The sequence below is a fragment of the Pseudophryne corroboree genome, chromosome 2, assembly GCF_028390025.1.
Source record: "Pseudophryne corroboree isolate aPseCor3 chromosome 2, aPseCor3.hap2, whole genome shotgun sequence".
Taxonomy (NCBI): Eukaryota; Metazoa; Chordata; class Amphibia; order Anura; family Myobatrachidae; genus Pseudophryne; species Pseudophryne corroboree.
In genome coordinates this window covers 515,989,412-516,013,133 of record NC_086445.1, presented here as the reverse complement: position 1 = coordinate 516,013,133, position 23,722 = coordinate 515,989,412, and the positions used below count along the sequence as shown (strand labels likewise).

Genomic DNA, 23,722 nt, shown 5'->3' with positions numbered 1-23,722 from the left:
ATTTACAGATTTTTGGCTGTGGCAGGCCTGCCACAGAATGTGCAAGCTGAATTGTACTACAAATCCAACGAGCAATAGTCTGCTTAGAAGCAGGAGCACCCAGCTTGTTGGGTGCATACAGGATAAACAGCGAGTCAGATTTTCTGACTCCAGCCGTCCTGGAAACATATATTTTCAGGGCCCTGACAACGTCTAGCAACTTGGAGTCCTCCAAGTCCCTAATAGCCGCAGGCACCACAAATAGGTTGGTTCAGGTGAAACGCTGAAACCACCTTAGGGAGAAACTGAGGACGAGTCCTCAATTCCGCCCTGTCCGAATGGAAAATCAGATAAGGGCTTTTTCAGGATAAAGCCGCCAATTCTGACACGCGCCTGGCCCAGGCCAGGGCCAACAGCATGACCACTTTCCATGTGAGATATTTTAACTCCACAAATTTAAGTGGTTCAAACCAATGTGACTTTTGGAACCCAAAACTACATTGAGATCCCAAAGTGCCACTGGAGGCACAAAAGGAGGCTGTATATGCAGTACCCCTTTTACAAACGTCTGAACTTCAGGGACTGAAGCTAGTTCTTTTTGGAAGAAAATTGACAGGGCCGAAATTTGAACCTTAATGGACCCCAATTTCAGGCCCATAGACACTCCTGTTTGCAGGAAATGTAGGAATCGACCCAGTTGAATTTCCTCCGTCGGGCCTTACTGGCCTCGCACCACGCAACATATTTTCGCCAATTGCGGTGATAATGTTTTTGCGGTTACATCCTTCCTGGCTTTGATCAGGATAGGGATGACTTCATCCGGAATGCCTTTTTTCCTTCAGGATCCGGCGTTCAACCGCCATGCCGTCAAACGCAGCCGCGATAAGTCTTGGAACAGACAGGGTCCTTGCTGGAGCAGGTCCCTTCTTAGAGGTAGAGGCCACGGATCCTCCGTGAGCATCTCTTGAAGTTCCGGTTACCAAGTCCTTCTTGGCCAATCCGGAGCCACGAATATAGTGCTTACTCCTCTCCATCTTATCAATCTCAGTACCTTGGGTATGAGAGGCAGAGGAGGGAACACATACCCTGACTGGTACACCCACGGTGTTACCAGAGCGTCTACAGCTATTGCCTGAGGGTCCCTGGACCTGGCGCAATACCTGTCGAGTTTTTCCCAACGGTTTATAATCATGTGGAAGACTTCTGGGTGAAGTCCCCACTCTCCCGGGTGGAGGTCGTGCTGAGGAAGTCTGCTTCCCAGTTGTCCACTCCCGGAATGAATACTGCTGACAGTGCTATCACATGATTTTCCGCCCAGCGAAGAATCCTTGCAGCTTCTGCCATTGCCCTCCTGCTTCTTGTGCCACCCTGTCTGTTTACGTGGGTGACTGCCGTGATGTTGTCCGACTGGATCAACACCGGCTGACCTTGAAGCAGAGGTCTTGCTAAGCTTAGAGCATTGTAAATGTCCCTTAGCTTCAGGATATTTATGTGAAGTGATGTCTCCAGGCTTGACCATAAGCCCTGGATATTCCTTCCCTGTGTGACTGCTCCCCAGCCTCGCAGGCTGGCATCCGTGGTCACCAGGACCCAGTCCTGAATGCCGAATCTGCGGCCCTCTAGAAGATGAGCACTCTGCAACCACCACAGGAGGGACACCCTTGTCCTTGGTGACAGGGTTATCCGCTGATGCATCTGAAGATGCGACCCGGACCATTTGTCCAGCAGGTCCCACTGGAAAGTTCTTGCGTGGAATCTGCCGAATGGGATTGCTTCGTAGGAAGCCACCATTTTATCCAGAACCCTTGTGCATTGATGCACTGAGACTTGGCTCGGTTTTAGGAGGTTCCTGACTAGCTCGGATAACTCCCTGGCTTTCTCCTCCGGGAGAAACACCTTTTTCTGGACTGTGTCCAGGATCATCCCTAGGAACAGAAGACAAGTCGTCGGAACCAGCTGCGATTTTGGAATATTGAGAATCCAATCGTGCTGCCGCAACACTACCTGAGATAGTGCTACACCGACCTCCAACTGTTCCCTGGATCTTACCCTTATCAGGGAATTGTCCAAGTAAGGGATAACTAAAATTCCCTTCCTTCGAAGGAATATCATCATTTCGGCCATTACCTTGGTAAAGACCCGGGGTGCCGTGGACCATCCATACGGCAGCGTCTGAACTGATAGTGACAGTTCTGTACCATAAACCTGAGGTACCCTTGGTGAGAAGGGTAAATTTTGACATGAAGGTAAGCATCCTTGATGTCCCGAGACATCATGTAGTCCCCTTCTTCCAGGTTCGCAATCACTGCTCTGAGTGACTCAATCTTGAATTTGAACCTCTGTATGTAAGTGTTCAAAGATTTTAGATTTAGAATCGGTCTCACCGAGCCGTCCGGCTTCGGTACCACAACAGTGTGGAATAATACCCCGTTCCCTGTTGCAGGAGGGGTATCTTGATTATCACCTGCTGGGAATACAGCTTGTGAATGGCTTCCAAAACTGTCTCCCTGTCAGAAGGAGACATCGGTAAAGCCGACTTTAGGAAACGGCGAGGGGGAGACGTCTCGAATTCTAATTTGTACCCCTGAGATATCACCTGAAGGATCCAGGGGTCTACTTGCGAGTGAGCCCACTGCGCGCTGAAATTCATTGAGACGGGCCCCCCACCGTGCCTGATTCTGCTTGTAAAGCCCCAGCGTATACTGAGGGCTTGGCAGAGGCGGGAGAGGGTTTCTGTTCCTGGGAACTGGCTGATTTTTGCAGCCTTTTTCCTCTCCCTCTGTCACGGGGCAGAAATGAGGAACCTTTTGCCCGCTTGTCCACGAAAAGACTGCGCCTGATAATACGGCGTCTTCTCATGTTGAGAGGCGACCTGGGGTACAAACGTGGATTTCCCAGCTGTTGCCGTGGCCACCAGGTCTGAAAGACCGACCCCAAATAACTCCTCCCCTTAATAAGGCAATACTTCCAAATGCCGTTTGGAATACGCATCACCTGACCACTGTCGTGTCCATAACCCTCTACTGGTAGAAATGGACAACACACTTAGACTTGATGCCAGTCGGCAAATATTCCGCTGTGCATCACGCATATATAGAAATGCATCTTTTAAATGCTCTATAGGCAAAAATATACTGTCCCTATCTAGGGTATCAATATTTTCAGTCAGGGAATCCGACCACGCCAACCCAGCACTGCACATCCAGGCTGAGGCGATTGCTGGTCGCAGTATAACACCAGTATGTGTGTAAATACATTTTAGGATACCCTCCTGCTTTCTATCAGCAGGATCCTTAAGGGCGGCCATCTCAGGAGAGGGTAGAGCCCTTACAAGCGTGTGAGCGCTTTATCCACCCTAGGGGGTGTTTCCCAACGCACCCTAACCTCTGGCGGGAAAGGATATAATGCCAATAACATTTTAGAAATTATCAGTTGTTATCGGGGGAAACCCACGCATCATCACACACCTCATTTAATTTCTCAGATTCAGGAAAACTACAGGTAGTTTTTCCTCACCGAACATAATACCCCTTTTTGGTGGTACTCGTATTATCAGAAATGTGTAAAACATTTTTAATTGCCTCAATCATGTAACGTGTGGCCCTACTGGAAGTCACATTTGTCTCTTCACCGTCGACACTGGAGTCAGTATCCGTGTCGGCGTCTATATCTGCCATCTGAGGTAACGGGCGCTTTAGAGCCCCTGACGGCCTATGAGACGTCTGGACAGGCACAAGCTGAGTAGCCGGCTGTCTCATGTCAACCACTGTCTTTTATACAGAGCTGACACTGTCACGTAATTTCTTCCAACAGTTCATCCACTCAGGTGTCGACCCCCTAGGGGGTGACATCACTATTACAGGCAATCTGCTCCGTCTCCACATCATTTTTCTCCTCATACATGTCGACACAAAAGTACCGACATACAGCACACACACAGGGAATGCTCTGATAGAGGACAGGACCCCACTAGCCCTTTGGGGAGACAGAGGGAGAGTTTGCCAGCACACACCAGAGCGCTATATATATACAGGGATAACCTTATATAAGTGTTTTTCCCCTTATAGCTGCTGTATAGTTAATACTGCGCCTAATTAGTGCCCCCCTCTCTTTTTTAACCCTTTCTGTAGTGTAGTGACTGCAGGGGAGAGCCAGGGAGCTTCCCTCCAACGGAGCTGTGAGGGAAAATGGCGCCAGTGTGCTGAGGAGATAGGCTCCGCCCCCTTATCGGCGGCCTTATCTCCCATTTTTCTATGTATTCTGGCAGGGGTTAAATGCATCCATATAGCCCAGGAGCTATATGTGATGCATTTTTTTGCCATCCAAGGTGTTTTTATTGCGTCTCAGGGCGCCCCCCCCCCAGCGCCCTGCACCCTCAGTGACCGGAGTGTGAAGTGTGCTGAGAGCAATGGCGCACAGCTGCAGTGCTGTGCGCTACCTTGTTGAAGACAGGACGTCTTCTGCCGCCGATTTTCCGGACCTCTTCTGCCTTCTGGCTCTGTAAGGGGGCCGGCGGCGCGGCTCTGGGACCCATCCAAGCTGGGCCTGTGATCGTCCCTCTGGAGCTAATGTCCAGTAGCCTAAGAAGCCCAATCCACTCTGCACGCAGGTGAGTTCGCTTCTTCTCCCCTTAGTCCCTCGATGCAGTGAGCCTGTTGCCAGCAGGTCTCACTGAAAATAAAAAACCTAAACTAAAACTTTCACTAAGAAGCTCAGGAGAGCCCCTAGTGTGCACCCTTCTCGTTCGGGCACAAAGATCTAACTGAGGCTTGGAGGAGGGTCATAGGGGGAGGAGCCAGTGCACACCAGATAGTCCTAAAGCTTTCTTTAGATGTGCCCAGTCTCCTGCGGAGCCGCTATTCCCCATGGTCCTTACGGAGTCCCCAGCATCCACTTAGGACGTTAGAGAAATCAAGGGTACCCAGTACCTCTGTAAGTTCAGAAATTGCTTAGACAATACTATTGGATATAACTGTACTTTTATTAGTCTCCATGTCTATTTTTAGCCGAAAGCAGTGCTGCAAGTATGGCAGTATGGGCCGATACGGCGTACATGTAAGAAAATCCCAGGTCCCAGCAGGTACGCCGTACCGCCACCTTGCAGACACTGGGTGTTGGAGAGAGGAGAGCGCAGCATGCGCCTCTCCTCTCCTGCCTGCAAGTCCCCTGAGTCCGGCAGCGGCGGCGGCGTGCACTGAGCCGATTCGTGAGCCAGAGCTCGCAGACCGACAGCCAATCAGGAGCAGCTGCTGCCGGACCGCCAGCCCTGATTGGCTCGCGAACTGGCGCCAGTTCAGGAGACCGGACTGAGGGCAGGAGAGGGACAGGAGGAGCACGTGCTGCGCTCTCCTCTCCCCACAGCAGAAGATAGTGCCAGCCCCAGGCAGCAGCAACAATGGTGAGTTGCACTGTGGGGGCATATCTGGCACTGTGGGAGCATGTGTATCTGCACTGTGGGGGCATGTGTATCTGCACTGTGGGGGCATATCTGGCACTGTGGGGGCATATGTGTATCTGGCACTGTGGGGGCATATCTGGCACTGTGGGGGCATATCTGGCACTATGGGGGCATGTGTGTATCTGACACTCTTGGGCAATGTGTATCTGGCACTGTGGGGGCATATATGGCACTACGGGGGGCATTTGTGCATCTGGCACCATGGGGGAGTATCTGGCACTGTGGGGGCATATGTGTATCTGGCACTATTAGTGCCATAAGTGTATTTGGCCCACCATATGTGTATCACACCCCCATTTTCATTGGCCAAGCCCCATGTGGCATTTGGCCACACCCATTTTACGGCCCACGCACACAGTACCTATAAGACATTTCTTCTACTTGCACCACTGGCCGAAAGTGGTCACACAGCTGACTGGCACTCATGGCCCATTATGATTTTGTATAACCCCAGATGAAAATATCTCTTTGGAGATATTGGAAATTCTAGTGACATTAGAGACTGCATAAAGCACAGCATCTCAAATACAGCTATTTAATACAATATTGGTAGACACGGCAGGATAAACCTTTAATAGGACATATCAAATAGATATTAAAATAAGTGAAACTGTGTGTGCTACCAGGTTAACATGAAAAAGATGCAACACTACTTTGAAAATAAATAAGTAAAGACAGAATGAAATAACACACAATGCTCTTAATTAAATCTAAAATATATAACCGTGATTTTAGACAGTGTTTGATAGAGAACACATAAGAATCATAAAAAGAATGTGCAAACTTTTATTAAATCGCAAATGTGAATTAATTAAAAGGATAACAAAGTGGAATAAACTGAATTATCTAAAAGATGACTATCATCCTCTGTATAGCTTGATGATTTCTACAGCCAGAAGTAATTAGCACCATATACGAAGATGTGAAGACACCTGTTTATCAGAGTCTATAGCCGACATTGCTCTACACTTCTGTAGCACCCAGGAGCGGGAGGATGGGGGGGAAGGATGTTCATGTGGATTGTCCAAAACATATATGGAACTTTATACTTACGAAATGTAGTTAAGTCAAACCTATTTTCCTTAATACAATCACATGATGGGGATTTCTTACCTGTGTATTTTATGATTTATTGTTTGTTTCCTAGCCATTACAGCAGGGGCGGATTGGGAACAAAAAACGGCCCTGGAAAAATTTATACTAGTGGCCACACATGGGCAACACCAGAGGTGTAAGGTCTAGCCATGGGCCATGGCAGCAGCACCCTCCCCCCCCAAGACTTTCCAGATAGTGGGGATGTCCAGCATCAAGGGGGAAGTTAAAAGGAAATAAAATGACATATTATGAGCACATTATATGATACACCTTCAGAATTTAGGAAACTATGGGGGTAATTCCAAGTTGATCGCAGCAGGAATTTTTTTAGCAGTTGGGCAAAACCATGTGCACTGCAGGGGAGGCAGATATAACATGTGCAGAGAGAGTTAGATTTGGGTGTGGTGAGTTCAATCTGCAATCTAAATTGCAGTGTAAAAATAAAGCAGCCATTATTTACCCTGCACAGAAACAAAATAACCCACCCAAATCTAACTCTCTCTGCAAATGTTATATCTGCCCCCCCCCCCCCCCCCCCCCTGCAGTGCACATGGTTTTGCCCAACTGCTAAAAAATTTCCTGCTGCGATCAACTTGGAATTACCCCCTATATCATTCTTTAGAAATATATATTTTCTTGCTTATTACACCAACCGTATCCCAATCACTATTCACTCAATCTTATATGTCACCCAAGCAGGCAGACAGAGCATACACTAGATCAGGCTTGTCCAACCCGCGGCCCGCGGGCCGCATGCGGCCCAAGTCGGCTAGTAATGCGGCCCAGGAGCAGCGCTGCAGCAGAGGTTTTTTTTTTTTTGAGTACGGACACCACATGTGAGGCTGAGCCGGCCCCAGCAGGCTGTCAGCACATCCTGATTGGATTGCTGCTGCTGGGACCAGCACCAGCTCACGCCCTCTCCGCTGTCAGTCATAGTGTAGCCCTCCTCCGCTGCATAGCGGCACACGTGACTGAGCAGCGCGAGAGTAGAGGAGCCCAGCGGAGAAGTTGGTTGTACAAGAACACGTGGAGCGGCGGACGGAGACGGAGGCAGCGCTGCAGGAGCGGTAAGTATGTGTCTGTGCGTGTGTGTGTGTTTTTTTACAGCTACAAGGGGCACAGTACAAGGGCGCAGCTACAAGGGGCACAGTACAAGGGGGCAGCTACAGGGCCACAACTACAAGGGGCACAGTACAAGGGGGCAGCTACAAGGGGCACAGTACAAGGGGGCAGCTACAGGGCCACAACTACAAGGGGCACAGTACAAGGGGGCAGCTACAAGGGGCACAGTACAAGGGGGCAGCTACAGGGCCACAACTACAAGGGGCACAGTACAAGGGGGCAGCTACAGGGCCACAACTACAAGGGGACAGCTACAGGGCCACAACTACAAGGGGCACAACTACAAGGGGCACAGTACAAGGGGCACAGCTACAGGGGCACAACTACAAGGGGCACAGTACAAGGGGGCAGCTACAGGGCCACAACTACAAGGGGCACAACTAGAAGGGGCACAGTACAAGGGGCACAGCTACAGGGGCACAACTACAAGGGGCACAGTACAAGGGGGCAGCTACAGGGCCACAACTACAAGGGGCACAACTAGAAGGGGCACAGTACAATGGGCACAGCTACAGGGGCACAGCTACAAGGGGCACAGTACAAGGGGGCAGCTACAAGGGGCACAGTACAAAGGGGCAGCTACAGGGCCACAACTACAAGGGGCACAGTACAAGGGGGCAGCTACAAGGGGCACAGTACAAGGGCGCAGCTACAAGGGGCACAGTACAAGGGGGCAGCTACAGGGCCACAACTACAAGGGGCACAGTACAAGGGGGCAGCTACAAGGGGCACAGTACAAGGGGCAGCTACAGGGCCACAACTACAAGGGGCACAGTACAAGGGGGCAGCTACAAGGGGCACTGTACAAGGGGGCAGCTACAGGGCCACAACTACAAGGGGCACAGTACAAGGGGGCAGCTACAAGGGGCACAGTACAAGGGTGCAGCTACAGGGCCACAACTTCAAGGGGCACAGTACAAGGGGGCAGCTACAGGGTCACAACTACAAGGGGCACAGTACAAGGGGCACAGCTACAGGGGCACAACTACAAGGGGCACAGTACAAAGGGGCAGCTACAGGGCCACAACTACAAGGGGCACAACTAGAAGGGGCACAGTACAAGGGGCACAGCTACAGGGGCACAACTACAAGGGGCACAGTACAAGGGGGCAGCTACAAGGGGCACAGTACAAGGGGGCAGCTACAAGGGGTACAGTACAAGGGGGCAGCTACAGGGGCACAACTACAAGGGGCGCAGTACAAGGGGCACAACTACAAGGGGCACAGTACAAGGGGCACAGCTACAGGGGCACAACTACAAGGGGCACAGTACAAGGGGGCAGCTACAAGGGGCACAGTACAAGGGGGCAGCTACAAGGGGTACAGTACAAGGGGGCAGCTACAGGGGCACAACTACAAGGGGCGCAGTACAAGGGGGCAGCTACAAGGGGCACAGTACAAGGGGGCAGCTACAGGGCCACAACTACAAGGGGCACAGTACAAGGGGCAGCTACATGGGGCACAGTACAAGGGGGCAGCTACAGGGCCACAACTACAAGGGGCACAGTACAAGGGGGCAGCTACAGGGGCACAACTACAAGGGGCGCAGTACAAGGGGGCAGCTACAAGGGGCACAGTACAAGGGGGCAGCTACAAGGGGCACAGTACAAGGGGGCAGCTACATGGGCACAACTATAAGGGGCACAGCTACAGGGGCACAACTACAAGGGGCACAGTACAAGGGGCACAGCTACAGGGGCACAACTACAAGGGGCACAGTACAAGGGGGCAGCTACAAGGGGCACAGTACAAGGGGGCAGCTACAGGGACACAACTACAAGGGGCGCAGCTATAGTGGCACAGCTACAAGGGGCGCAGCTACAGGGGCACAACTACAAGGGACGCAGCTACAGGGGCACAGCTACTAGGGGCACAGTACAAGGAGCGCAGCTACAGGGGCACAACTACAAGGGGTACAACTACAAGGGGCACAGTACAAGGGGCGCAGCTACAGGGGCACAACTACAAGGGGCGCAGCTATAGTGGCACAGCTACAAGGGGCGCAGCTACAGGGGCACAACTACAAGGGATGCAGCTACAGGGGCACAGCTACAAGTAAGTTTAATATGTTAACTATGTTTTCTATGGTTTTTTTGGATGATCAGGTATCGTTACTGTTGTTTTATTTTATGTGCGGCCCAAACCAAATTTTCATCTTCTAATGTGGCCCAGGGAAGGTAAAAGGTTGGACACCCCTGCACTAGATCATCTGCAATCACAGGCTAAGTGGCAAAGAAATTTTCATATATGCAAATTATTTTGCAGTTTATTCATTATGACTATAAATAGGACCATGTGTCCTCAAACAAAACAGGCCCCACAGGTGCATCGGCCCACCGGGGATCTTCCCTGTAAACCCTATGGCCAATCCGCCTCTGCATTACAGTCTCATCCTTCACAAAGAAACAACTCCAGAAAGGGTATTGATTAAAGGATAAACAGTAGATACCTTTAGACAGTCAGTCAATACTTCAACAGGGTCCATAGATCTACAGTTCAATGGTTGACATTGACTTAGGTTGCCGGTTCAAAATGTTGACACTTTTTTTTTTTTAAACCCTAATCCTAACTGTCTCCCTGGAACCTAACCCTCCACCAAAAGCTTAACCCTAAATGTCCCCTCCAGCAGCCTAACCGTAACCCTCCCCAAGTGCCTAATCCTAACCCTAAATATAATGAAAAACCATGTGTCAACCTAAATTCATATCGACCTATTGACTATCTATGTACGATTTATCTACCATACGGACACCCTCCAGCAGGCTGCATTCCAATTTCAAAAGGCTATTAATTTGGACAACATTTGAGGCGTACAATAAGGCATATGTAAAATAATAAAGATGGGTAAGTATATTTCTGTCATTTTCAGAGGCAATAATTGACAATCTTTTATCTTCTGTGGACCCATTTCCCAAGAGGATTTTGCCTAATTCTAGAGTGTTCTGAGTAGAGAGAGCCCCATATATGTATGATTTTATTTCCCTCTGTTCTGATGACCAAAGTACATTGCTCAATATCTACCTAATGAGTTTTATGCTATGCCATTTTAATGCATGACCAAACTGTATGTACTGATTAACAGAATATGCTGTTAAATCAGTTGAGCGAGTCAGGTACTCAAAATGAAATACTGATGTGTTCACATACATCTAGCCTCCTTGGCACATTAAACAGCCCTTCTAGTCACGACATGCCGTGGTGTGACTTGGTAGCGCCTAGCATCTTTTTGTGCGACCTTTAAAAGGTGTATTAAAATACACATTATTCGCAAAATGATATGAAGATGCACATAAGCCGCTTATGCTGACTAGAATGATATGTGGCATGCCTATATTTGTGTGTGACAGCAGCTGTATCTGCATACAAAATGCTACGCTACAGTATTCTACAAAAAACTACAACGTACCATTTCATATGCAAATACAGAATATAGGCATGCTGCATATAATTTTAATCAGTTTGTGTGTCTTATTTGCATAGCAATGTGAATAAGATGCATTTTCAGCAAATAAGGTGCTCGACATTAGCAGAGTTGTCAGCTCACTCACACCTCGTATCTCTCGTTGCTGGTGTATTGGGGCAAGATGTATGAGGACACATCTGTACTGTCAATAACATATCCAGAGTCTTAATATTTTGTTGGACCCCTTTCCCCCCCTTTCAAAGAAAATAAGCATGGCACATTTTTAATACCAATATTGTCCGGCTAACATGCATGATGGTTGCAAACACATCTTTGCCCAGTTCCTTCTGCAAAGTACTTTCAGCAGATGTTTAATGCAGCACCTGACTGCCAGTCACGCAATACACACCCTTACACAGTCTCCGTCTGCACAATACTCGTCACGGTTACAAATAGATCATTAAACAAAAACTAGTAGGTGGCCACACTATCTGTAAGAGGGGACTCCACTGTTTCAAACATGGGTGCTCTTAAATTAATGAAGGCTGATCACCAGGCATTAAGGGCGAGATGTATGAGGAGTCGTTATGGGGACTAAGTGGTATCAGTGCACGGTGTGCGGTACATGACAGGGGAGATATGTACCAGTCTATATCGGCTCTGCGATCTACAAGGTAGCATGCCAATATGCTGTGCAATGTATGAACGGTGTTGTTGCCCATTCACCACAGCAGGGACAGCGTTGTCCCTGGCTGTGGTGGCTGCTGGCTGCATGTGAGGTCTCGTGATAGTAGCGAGATCTCGCGGATGCCCAGTGAGCAGGCTGGGGGGGGGGGGGGGGAATAGTGCGTCACCACTAGGCTGATGCGTTGTGGAGGCTGACAGGGATCACCGGAGCAGGAGTTTTCACTCCCCCACTCTGGCAAACAAGATGTTCATACATTTTCTCGCTATTGCTTCCTGCTTCGCCTCGGTAAACAGGCAAAGCAGGAAGAGAAATACCAGCACGTTATATGCCTGTATAATACATCCTCCCTTTTATTCTGTAGTGCAGGACTCATGACAACAGAATTCACAGGTGCAATGACATTTGTGCTGTGCGCCTTCCTCCCCAAATCACCGCCAGAGTATTTTTTTTCCTACTGAGTGTCACATTCCGGAGCACTAAAAATGTCTTACAGTTGCGATGTCTGTCCTGGTTGGGGTAGAGGTCCAGTCACTCTGCTTCCACACATCACTCCCGCAGGGGTGTGTTGGCGTGTTTCTAAGGTGAAGTTTCCAGTAGCTGCCGCAGTCTCTGTTAGCGTGACCGCACTGTGCCTGCTGCCCGCTGTCTCAGCATTGTCCTCCATGATGTCTGCTTCCTGGTATTTGGGCCTAATCCAGAGTTTGCCCCAAAACCGGACCTGGGCGCTGCCATTTTATCAGCTGATCCCTTATTGTCCAATCCTGGAGCTCCTTCCACCCAGCTGATCCCAGCATCCAATCTTTGAGCACTCTGGGCTATAAAAGGTGACTTACTGATGACATCAAATTGTCAGTACAACAGTCTCTTCTTAGGAAGTAACAGTTCTGTGCTGAGCTCCTACATACTTTGTGTTTGCTCTGATCCAGTTCCAGTCTGGTGATTTTAAAGTTCCAAGTATATCTGCAATTACATCTGCATCTCTCAAGTACTTTCCAGTGTCATCATTCTGGATCCAGCCTGGTCAGCATGTCAGTCCATTCCGGCAAGCATTACAGTCACCACTCCGGCCAACATTACAGTTTCATTCCAGTCACCAATCTGGTTTCATCCAATTCTTACAGAATCAACAGCAATCCAAAGTTCCAGTTTAAATTATCGCCATCACATCTGTCTTCGGGCTTATCACTGCTAGAACACCAATGATTCTTCTAAGTGTATATCCTCAGTACCTGCCTAATTCTAAGTTCCATGCGCAAAACCTGGTTAAAGCCTCCACGTTTCACTTACACTCCCCGAGTCAGCTCCACCACAAACGCCTGCCCAAGCCAAACCCAACCCTCAGGCGTGACAGTGAGTCTTTTGCTGTGGACAACGAATGGGACTCATCACCTGTAGTTGTAATGTATATGCGGATACGTAGTTTGAGAGAAGGGGGTTAAATGTACACTGTATGGAAAGTTTAGTGCCTAAAACTGGTATAAACACTGACATGGGTCAATGAATGAACTGCTCTGAACTTTCTTTTATTTTCTTTCACAGTTTACATATTTAAAAAATGAAGCATTCTCATCAGAATCATTTTTATTGTTTAATTACATAACGTCATAAAATGCAATCTAAGTACAGTGATTTGAAAATACAAATCTAGATCAAAGACAACAATTAAAATATCAGGGGGGCTTGAATTGACAGAATATATATTGTTATCGTTATGTTTTATAAGCGAATAGAGAAATCTGGTGATACAAGTTCCAGACAGGAGGGTTAAAATACACCAGTGATGATGGTAGAACTTCCTGTTTCTGGAAATAAAAGGTGCCCATACTCCATACTCTTGTGTACAGTCACACAAAAAGTATCTGTATTACAAGGCTGGTCCATTCGGGATATTTTTATTTGACCGGCGGTCTCACAATACCAACGCTGGGATTTCAGCGTCTGAAAATCCCGCCGGTCAGCATGATGACCATCAGGGACTATTCCCACTCTTGGGTGTCCACAACACCCATAGAGTGGGAATAGAACCTGTGGCAAGTGCTGTGAGCCCGCAATGGGCTTCGTTCCACTTGCCCTCCCCCACCAGCCATCCAACAGCCAGAATCCTGCCGTTGGTATTGTGACCGTCGGTCACACATACCCAACGCGTCCATTCCTAGGCTGGGGAAACATTAACCTAACACTAACCACAGGATCTCCAGCAGGTTAGAGTAGTACTGATACCTTTTTTCATAGAACCCCCCCCCCCCCCCCAACTGAAAATATTGATATACAGTATTAAAAAGAATATACTTTATTTACATAAAAGTATTATTCTCAAACAAAGTGGAAAAGATACATATAAAATAGGAACTATTGGTACAACACAACACTTAATGATGAGCAAAATAAACTGAAAGAAGGAAAATAATTCACATATATAAAAGTATGGGAATTAAAGAAAGTACTCTGTACTACTCAAGGAGGAAAGGCAAAAGAAACCTAGGGATTTATCAATACTTGGCTCTGAGGAAATTGCTTTAAATGCAGCGACGAGCATCAGGCTGATGCCAACAGTGGATTAAACACTCTGGGCTTTATGCCCATATTCTATTGGATTCAGCACCACTGGGGTTTACTTTTTTTGGGTTTTTTTAGAAAGTAACTGTACGAGGGGTGGGGGAGGGAATGTACTGTAAAGGTAGAAAAATAATAGCAGACCTGTCAGACACCAATATTTTTGTTATAACTATATACATCAAGCCTGTCAGTGGGTTTTGTGGTAATCAGATCAAGGGGCCATGGGTTGTGACACTTATTAGGACACTGCTTTAAAATACTTGTGATATGTTCAAGACAATGAACCTGTCATATTCTATAAATAAAACAATAAACATGTTTCTTTAAAGTAATAATGCAATAAAATCAGAAACAGAAACTATTTTATTTCCATATAATTGTACTTGGGAGAGGTACGAGAAGTAGGCAAATCTTCAATATGAAATGAACTCCAAAAGAATCTAGATTTTTGTTTTTTTTCTGTTTCATACATCCTTTGTAATCCTTTCCCTGGATTCCGTATGATATCCTGATGGATGGGATGCTGGCGGTCAGAATACCGACAGCGGCATCGCAACCATCAGAATCCCGACAGCCCCCTAGAAAGTACCCTAATCCTCCCTTGCCCCATACCCTAACCCTCCCTTGTGGGTGCCTAACCCTGACCCTCCCTTCCCCGCTGCCTAAACCTAACCTTCCTCACTTGGTTCCTAACCCTAACCTCCCCTTTTAAGTGCCTAAACCTAACCATCCCTCCCCGGTATGTAACTATACCCTTCCCGTCCCTGCACCTTAACTGTAACCCTCTTTCTAATTCCTAAACTTAACCTCCCCTTCCCCCGTGCGTGGCAGGACGCCAGTGCGTTCCGCTGGAACAACGATCAGGATTCCTGCTGTAGGTATTTTGATGCCGGGATCCCGACCTCTGTCGGGATTTAGACACCGGACTTATGGCGTCCCATGGGATTCCGCCGTTGTTATATCAACAGCCGGGATCCCATCCTTCTGGATATTACCTGCATCCCCTTTCCCCCAGTCTACTGTATGGTTGCACAAGCATGCCATACATATGTAGTAGAGAGTAACAATAGCCATACATATATAGTAGTGAAGCCAGGCCTGAACCCAGAAATAAAGTTATATTGTAAGCTATCACGCTACTAATTACTCTTGCCAAGACGCGCTCTTACCAGAGTCACTGATCTGACAAGAGAATACTTATTAGGGCTGGACTGGCCATCTGGGAAATGCCAGGAGGGCCGATGGTCTGGTCCAGCCACACAGAGGTCAGGGATGGGTGAACAGCACAGCCTCCCACCGCTCTGCTCAGCTGCCAGGGGCGTGTCTCGAGGCCACTCACCCTTGTCGCACGTACGGACACTGCAATGCCAGGGCCATTATAAAGTCCCAGCCCGTCCCTGATGCTGATAAATAGCAAACCAAAAGAAATTATGGATGGAATAACATGAAAAAGTAGAAAAATTTCAAATAAAAAGATTTTGTGTTGACCATTTGAACCTGTCGACCTTTTATACATGTCAACCATATGAGGATGACCTATTGACTGTTGAACCATTAGCCAGATACCCTAGTAGATGAACCTACTAAGGGTTAGATTGGTTGGGGGTTCAACAACTCATTATTCAAGTAGACATTTAGTGGCAAATCTGCTATATATATCTGAGAGTTAGTTCCCATTATTGAATGTTATTGAGAAAGAGACAATTTTATATTAGTATTCTCTGAGATCAGTATCTAAAGTGACTTTCAGAGGGAGAGAACTGAGCAGTAGCAGGCACACACAAGGCATTGGAAGACCCTCTAAATGCCAGACCATAGCTAAGCAATATTTGAGACCAGGTTGCACTTAGAATAGTACAACATCCATAACTGGAATTATTATTAAACCTCTCAGAGAATCCACAAAGGAGGAGTGATCTTTTATTCACACATTATAAAGAAAAAATATTCAAGATATCTACAGGCTTTTTTGCTTTGACTGTACAGCTCTGCTCACTCTTCGTTGGAGACAGGCTACATGAATGATGTTGCACTTTATCCTTCTGTGAGCTTTAGCAGATTATCCTCATCTCTCGATTGTAATGGGACAGGATTAATTGTTGATTCAAAGAGATGTTAGGAGATTCTGTGCAGAAAATGCCTGTTTAACATAATTTTCCTGGGCGGGAACTAATCTCATGAAAATCATATCTTGCTGTATTTTCTTATGAGATCTAATCAGGTCACTGAAAATCCCCATATAGACAGAGCCTATAATATTAAACTGAAGCTTTCATGTTCTCTCATCCACCCAGATGCAAAGAGAAAATGTCATTACACGTTACTAGTGCACATGACACAAAAGACATGAAGGAGAAAAAGCAATAGGAAAAGATTTAAGATGAATTTAGGGCTAAAATGAATGATAAATGTATCTGGATGGAAATATTTGCATACTGGGTTACCAAATAAGCCATAAACCTGCCACAATAATGACACTAATGGCTGCAATACAGCAATGCATAGGTGTCGCCTACAGTAGCAGTCCATGCTTCATTGTGTTTAATTCACGTGTATCCATTTTAACAAGGATCTGTTCATCGGGGTCACTGAAATGTCAGCAAGTATCATCTCTATTTGGGAAAGTATTTTAAAATACATTTATAGGTTCATTTCTTTACAATGGTATGAGGTATTCAAATCTGACACAGGAAAACTATGGTGTTTGTACACAAAATCTTTGTAATGGCCTCTAGGTGATTGCAATGATTATTTATAAGTGAGAAGCTTGGCCTATCTAATAAAGGAGAATTGTATGAGTATACACACTGCCACTTTAATTACTAAGCTTTCTGTTTGCACAGTGGTAGCAGCCTCTTGAGAACCACTCCAGCATGGTTATTGATGTACTAGCTAGAGGGCTACTTTCTTGCATGTGGTCTATGACATGTGTATTATGATTGCATGTAGAGATACCGGAAAGAATGTAAACAAAGCAGAATACAACATGCTGCTGCTAGAATGTAATGGGAGCTCTTATTCTAGGAATGGGGGAACAGCAGCACTCTGGGTTGTTTAGGTCTATCTGCTCACCGACATAAGGGTTTGCATGGTGTCTGTATGGAATGGAAGAAATCCGCTTTGGCTAATTGTGCCAGTGCCGGCGAGTTGTGTATTCGCACGCAGAGATATGTTACTACCAGTATGCTGTCATTACCTGTCTGCGCTCAGTATACAGCAGGGTGTAACGCTGAGGAGTGGGAGGACGGAGCAGCGGGGGCTTGGTGATGAGGCAGCTGCTGAGCCGTCTCTCCCGTCCCCGGGAACTCTGCTGCCACTGCCGGAGCCCGTCGCCGCGTCCTGTCCTGCTGCAATGCCGCCAGCTGCCGCTAGATGGCCTCCTCCCTGCTCCGTGTAATCGCAGTTTTCCTGGGCTGAGGCTGCAGCGTGTCCGCCCAGGCTGCGCACTCCCAGGTGTAGTACCCGATAGCTCGGCTGGGTGTCCCCGATCTCTATGCTCACGGGGCGGAGACAGGAGCCGGAAGTCGCTTCTACAGGCACCGGACTGACCGGTGGTTACCGGGCACATAGCGGGTAGATCGGTCGACATGTCCGGGTATATCCCGGGCCAGCTCCCGGTGGATCGCTATCAGGAGCATGAGTTCGTGCGGGCGTATGAGGGAGTGCTGGAGAGATATAAAGGTACCGGCAGTGTGCGGCTATACCAGGGCTTGGGCCGGCTGATGCTGTGTCCTCCAGGAACTTTCTTACCTCAATGATACCTCTGTCCTGGCCATGGGGTGACATGTGGTACCCAGTGCTTAGTAGGGGGATAGCCTGGTAATACAGGGAGGGTCTGTCCTAGGGGGCAAGAGACAGTCACTACAGTAGCATGTGTACAGTGTATTGCCTGACACGCAGAGAGAGAGACAGTCCTGACCCTCAAAGACAGTCCAGGATGTGTGTTCATTGTGCCTGACCCTCAGAGACAGTCCTGGATATGTGTGCAATGTCCTAGATGTGTGTGCAATGTGCCTGACCCTCAGAGACAGTCCTAGACGTGTGTGCAATGTGCCTGACCCTCAGAGACAGTCCTAGACGTGTGTGCAATGTGCCTGACCCTCAGAGACAGTCCTAGACGTGTGTGCAATGTGCCTGACCCTCAGAGACAGTCCTAGACGTGTGTGCAATGTGCCTGACCCTCAGAGGCAGTCCTAGACGTGTGTGCAATGTGCCTGACCCTCAAAGATAGTCCTAGATGTGTGTGCAATGTGCCTTACCCTCAGAGACAGTCCTAGATGTGTGTGCAATGTGCCTGACCCTCAGAGACAGTCCTAGACGTGTGTGCAATGTGCCTGACCCTCAAAGATAGTCCTAGATGTGTGTTCAATGTGCCAGACCCTCAGAGACAGTCCTAGATGTGTGTTCAATGTGCCAGACCCTCAGAGACAGTCCTAGATGTGTGTGCAATGTGCCAGACCCTCAGAGACGGTCCTAGATGTGTGTGCAATGTGCCAGACCCTCAGAGACAGTCCTGGATGTGTGTGCAATGTTCCTGACCCTCAGAGAGAGTCCTGGATGTGTATGCATTGTGCCTGACCCTCAGAGACAGTCCTGGATGTGTGTGCAATGTTCCTGACCCTCAGAGAGAGTGTTGGATGTGTGTGCAATGTTCCTGACCCTCGGAGACAGTCCTGGATGTGTGTAAATTGTGCCTGACCCTCAGAGACAGTCATGGATGTGTGTGCAATGTGCCAGACTCTCAGAGACAGTCCTAGATGTGTGTGCAATGTGCCTGACCCTCAGAGACAGTAACAGATGTGTGTGCAATGTGCCTTACCCTCAGAGAGGGTCCTGGATGTTTACATATTGTGCCTGACCCTCTATGACAGTCCAACAGGAGTAATAAGGGGCAGGCTGAGGGTGACTGTAATGTGGAGTCCACATAGTGGATGGAGATAAGTCTCAGGGACAGAGCCTGGGTGTAACTCCAGCCAGGAAGGGGACACTGCCCATACTATTATTAATAACAATGGAGGAGTGAGCTTGTTTCATGCAGGAATTTCTCTCTGTGTTGTGTAAGAGAGCCAGCAGCACTTTTCTTCTATTTCCAGGAGTCAGTCTGTTGTTGGAGTATGATAATGACCCCTGTCCTCCGTTTTACCTTCTTATAGGTGAGACACTTATATGGAAAGCGTGAAAGTGGCTACTTTATGTTTGGATCTCACATGCCGCACCTGCAATATGTCATACATGTGGTATGAGGCAGGATAAAGCTTTGAGTAACTGTCAGGCGGTGACACTGCTCCACAGCTATCACCTCTGAGAGGCAGACCAATACTTAAAAGAGACTGAAGGGTGGTAGTGTGTCTTGTGTTAAGACTTCTGGGTGTAACAGTGATGTACACAGCCATGGGCGTAACATTGATATTGGTAAAGGATAGTCTTGGGCTCTAAAAGGCATAAGATACAACATGGGTGTAACAGTGACATGAATAATAGTAGTTGTGTAGGGTGTGACAGGAATGGAACAATCATTGTATAACATTTACAAGGCCACATATAGGAGACAATTTTTGGGTATAGCATAGATTCCGTGTGTGAACAGGCATACTACGGTGTATAACATCAACATATTATTAGCGTTTACATCAGTCCGGATGAATGGAACAATAAAGAGTGTTAATGATGAATAATTTATATCATATTTGTATTGGTACAGGGCAGTAATGACTTTAATATCCACATTATATGGATCTTTGGAAATGTAAAAGTTGAATATATGAAAGTTATGGTGCCCATACACTTGTGCGATGCCCCGCAACGCGACATCGCGGGGCATCGCACCGGCAGTTCAGGTGCGATGAAATCGCACCTGAACTGCCAAAGTGATTACCATGCGATCATGCGATAGGTCGCATGGCAATCACGTGATGGGCACGTCACCGCCGGGCGGGGGCCCATCGCACTTCACAGTGCGACATATAGCATGTGTTTTTAAAAACACATGCGATCGCGCTGCGATTCGATAAATATTAAGTGCAGCACATACTATCTTGAGACGTGAGATTCGACCGACGTGCCCGCGCATCGCTTCGAAAGGTACTAAAATGTGCATACAATCCTTCGATTTCTCTCACAGATGCTGTCGAAATCGAAGGATAGCACCGATTATCTCACAAGTGTATGGGCACCATTAGTTCTGTTCTATTTTATCTGTAATGAATAAATTTGTTTTTCACTGTACAGTTATCTTAGCAAAGCATATGTGTGGCTGTACAGCAAATAAGCAGCTAGTAAGTGTAGACATGGCAGGAAGTCAGGATTCAATAATGTTGAGACAAAAGTAGTAGGATATACATATTAGTATAGTTTTGGAGCTAACAAATGTCAGCCATGCATTCTTCGGAAGAAGAAAAAGTACCTAAACAATTAATTGTTGGTCTAAAGGGCTAAACGATGGTTCTTGTGGTTAACAAGGAGAAGGGAAAGTAAATTGACGTAATATGGTGATCACAAGAGAGGAGATTACAGCCTTCTTCGGAGTATACGATATGATATATACCTACTATGTAACTAACAATAACAGGATAAATCAGGATGTAACAATAAAGGGAACAGCAGAAAGGAGTAGCCTTGGCAGTAACAGTAGCCATTTCTTAGCTGTTGTCTTTTTGTATATAGTGCTTTAGCTTATAACAAACGGTGGACATTCCAGAGGAATAATATAGACATGAGTACAATGAATCAGCTAGCTGTGTAAATTGAAGGTAACAGGAATAAATGGCTTCCAGTTATGTAACATTATAAATAAATCTGCTGATATGGTAGGGAAAAATTGTCTACAGGTACGTATGTAATCATATCACAGTTTATATTGTAATATATTGACATAAAGAATGTAGGAGCAAACTACTTTGTTGGCTTGTAGGGCAAATGTCATCGGGTGAGGATCATTAGATCGACAGTGTCTAGGTCAACAATGTTTAGGTCGACCACTATGTCGACAGGGTTTCTAGGTCAACATGTTCTAGGTCGACATGTCAAAAGGTTGACATGAGTTTTTCATGTTTTTTGGGTGTCGTTTTCTCCGTACAGTTACTGGGAAGCTGAATTAGTGCACAGATTCCCCTCGCATGGCGAACTTTGGGCAAGGGGCCTCGCTCCGCTACCGCTGCGCTCGACCCAGGTTACTATTCCCAATCGTAGTCCGCGTGGATCGTTAAATATGAAAAAGTTTAAAAAAAAATAAATAAATGAAAAACTCATGTCGACCTTCAAACCCTGTCGACCTAAACATTGTCAACCTTCAGACCGGATCCCAATGTCATTACCCTGTCCCCATGTTTGACAGCTTCCTTTGATTTGTTCGTGTGATTCTTATGTAGTTATCCCTATGCTAGGGCTGGAGCAGCCAGAGGAACCACAATACAAATTGCTTGAATAAATGTGCCCCAAGTACAGAAGTTTTGGGGGTCATTTCCATAGGTGAACTTTTTTGGTGAATGCACTTGTCAGCCGCTACTGCCAGAAAACCTTTCATAATAGGATGAATAGTTTTTGGGCGCTTTATTTCTGAAGTTATTTATACAGTGCCAGAATATTCCATCGTGCCTTACAATTGGGAACAAATAGTAAAAAACAAAACAGAGACGGAGGTAAGAGAACCCTGCTCACAATGTTACAATCTATAAGCTCTTTCCTGTCTATATGTTATGAGTGGTGATTAAAGTTTTGGAACATGTTAACTTAATACCCACTGCTAGTACCAGTACTATAGGGTATGTATAAACAATTGTTCTGCAAGTGTCATTGGCTTGACGTGCCCAAATGAACCACATTTAGACCCATAAAGCGGCTGGACCCCGTTCTCGGTATTGGGCGCTCTGCCAAAAAGGCAGTTTGGGTACCCAAAAGCCTGACTATTTGTGGACCTCGCCACCTCAGTAGCGTGCCAGCAGAAATAATGAGTGCCCATGGAAAAACAGTTGAATAGCTTTCATTGGATGCCTATTACTTACGGGTTTCCGAAAACAATTGAAATTGCCCCAAAGAGTCGCATTAGTTTTCCTGCATTTTACCCATTTTTGAAGCACATATTTGTGAATGTGCCTTGCAAGTAGGTTTCGTGTATTTGTCATTTTAAAAACATGCATTTCTTTTGCATCTGGCGTTGTAATATAGGTAGGTATGACCTGAAGGTTTAGCTTTGTGAGTTATGGGGACACATTTCTTAAACAATAGTTGCATGATTGTAAATTTGCAAAATACCACACTGAACTTTCTGTCAGAATTATGTATTTACATGTATGAACCGCCACCTTTTTTCTAATAAATGCCCTTACTGTCTTTTGTTGCCATAAAGTTGCAACAGCACAGTAGAGTGCCAAGTTTAAGGAATGGTTTTAGTATGAGGAAAGCCTAATGTGAGGTACAGCTAAGGTATATAACACAGACAAGGGTGTGTTGCATTGGCCAGACTTGCAAAATGTGTTTTATTTACAGTTGTGACAACAGCTGTAGTGGTTGGCAAGGATGTAGCAGCATTGTCACTGCACTGTGTAAATGACACGGCCAGGAAAGGAGTCATTGTTCTGTACGTTGTAGCATTAAAAACTGATTTAATTCTGAATAATGTTAGTTTAAGTAGAGTTTGAAATAAAAAAAATCAGTAATGTTGTTTGTATTGAATTCATTTATATTTAAAAAAAAGAAAAGAGAAAAAAAAGTGCCACATAATTTCTCATGTGTACAGTTCTATAATAAAATTATTTGGGGGGGGGGGGGGGAGAGAGTGGCACATACTGTAAATCAATGTGGTATTCAGGGAGCATGGGTGGTATGTGACTCTTGACACGGTGCACAATGATGTATCAATATACAAAAGAAGTAGAAAGCCCTGCTTCTTAAAGCTTAGAGGCGTCTGATTTGGAAGGTGTGGTAAACCAGCAAAGGTGTGTCTCCCCCCAGGATAGACGCTGAGAGGGTACACCAGGTGTGTTCCAGACACTTCCTTCCTGTATCTATCTGATCAGTCATAGCCCCGTAATGTGGGGCAGGGGCAATAATGGTTATCTTAGGACACTGCTGTCAGTGACTGGTCAAACTGGAATACAGAAATCAGATGCCTGTGTAGCACTAGCAGGGATCTGATGTTACTAGGAGACGGAATCAGTGCTAATTGGATGCATAACTAGAAGCAGTGGACTGCAGTAAAAAAAAAAAAAAAAAAACAGAATGCACGTTTCAGCGATCATGTCTTGAGGCTGAAAGGTCATGGGGTCATTACGTTTTATTCTATGCTTTCACAGCGCTATTTTTTGGGGCGTTGTGGGGGCGCGTTGAGCCTTTTGCATCATTAATGGGGTTGTGCTTGGCACTTACGGAGTTGATGGTCTTCCCCCAAGCTCTCCCTTTTAATGTGAGTAGATGGCGTGCACAT

General features: G+C 46.7%; 1 protein-coding gene and 1 long non-coding RNA gene across 17 annotated transcripts in view; one reads left to right on the top strand and one right to left on the bottom strand.

The window, feature by feature from the left end:
- Positions 1–17,793, bottom strand: part of LOC135032827 (uncharacterized) — a 49,917-nt gene extending 32,124 nt beyond the window's left edge. Inside the window, exon 1 of the long non-coding RNA XR_010228310.1 lies at positions 17,498–17,793. This is a non-coding gene — a long non-coding RNA (uncharacterized LOC135032827). The remainder of the gene's footprint in view (positions 1–17,497) is intronic.
- The window catches only part of MACF1 (microtubule actin crosslinking factor 1), a 564,002-nt gene that overhangs the window by 45,756 nt on the left and 494,524 nt on the right, over positions 1–23,722 (top strand). Inside the window, exon 1 of one of the 16 annotated variants that reach the window (XM_063954112.1) lies at positions 17,803–17,982. The exons of the other annotated variants lie outside the window; for them this stretch is intronic. Coding sequence (XP_063810182.1) covers positions 17,889–17,982 — 94 coding nt within the window. The 5' untranslated portion in view covers positions 17,803–17,888. Of the gene's footprint in view, positions 1–17,802; positions 17,983–23,722 lie in introns of those variants that run through there. 16 annotated transcript variants of the gene reach the window in all.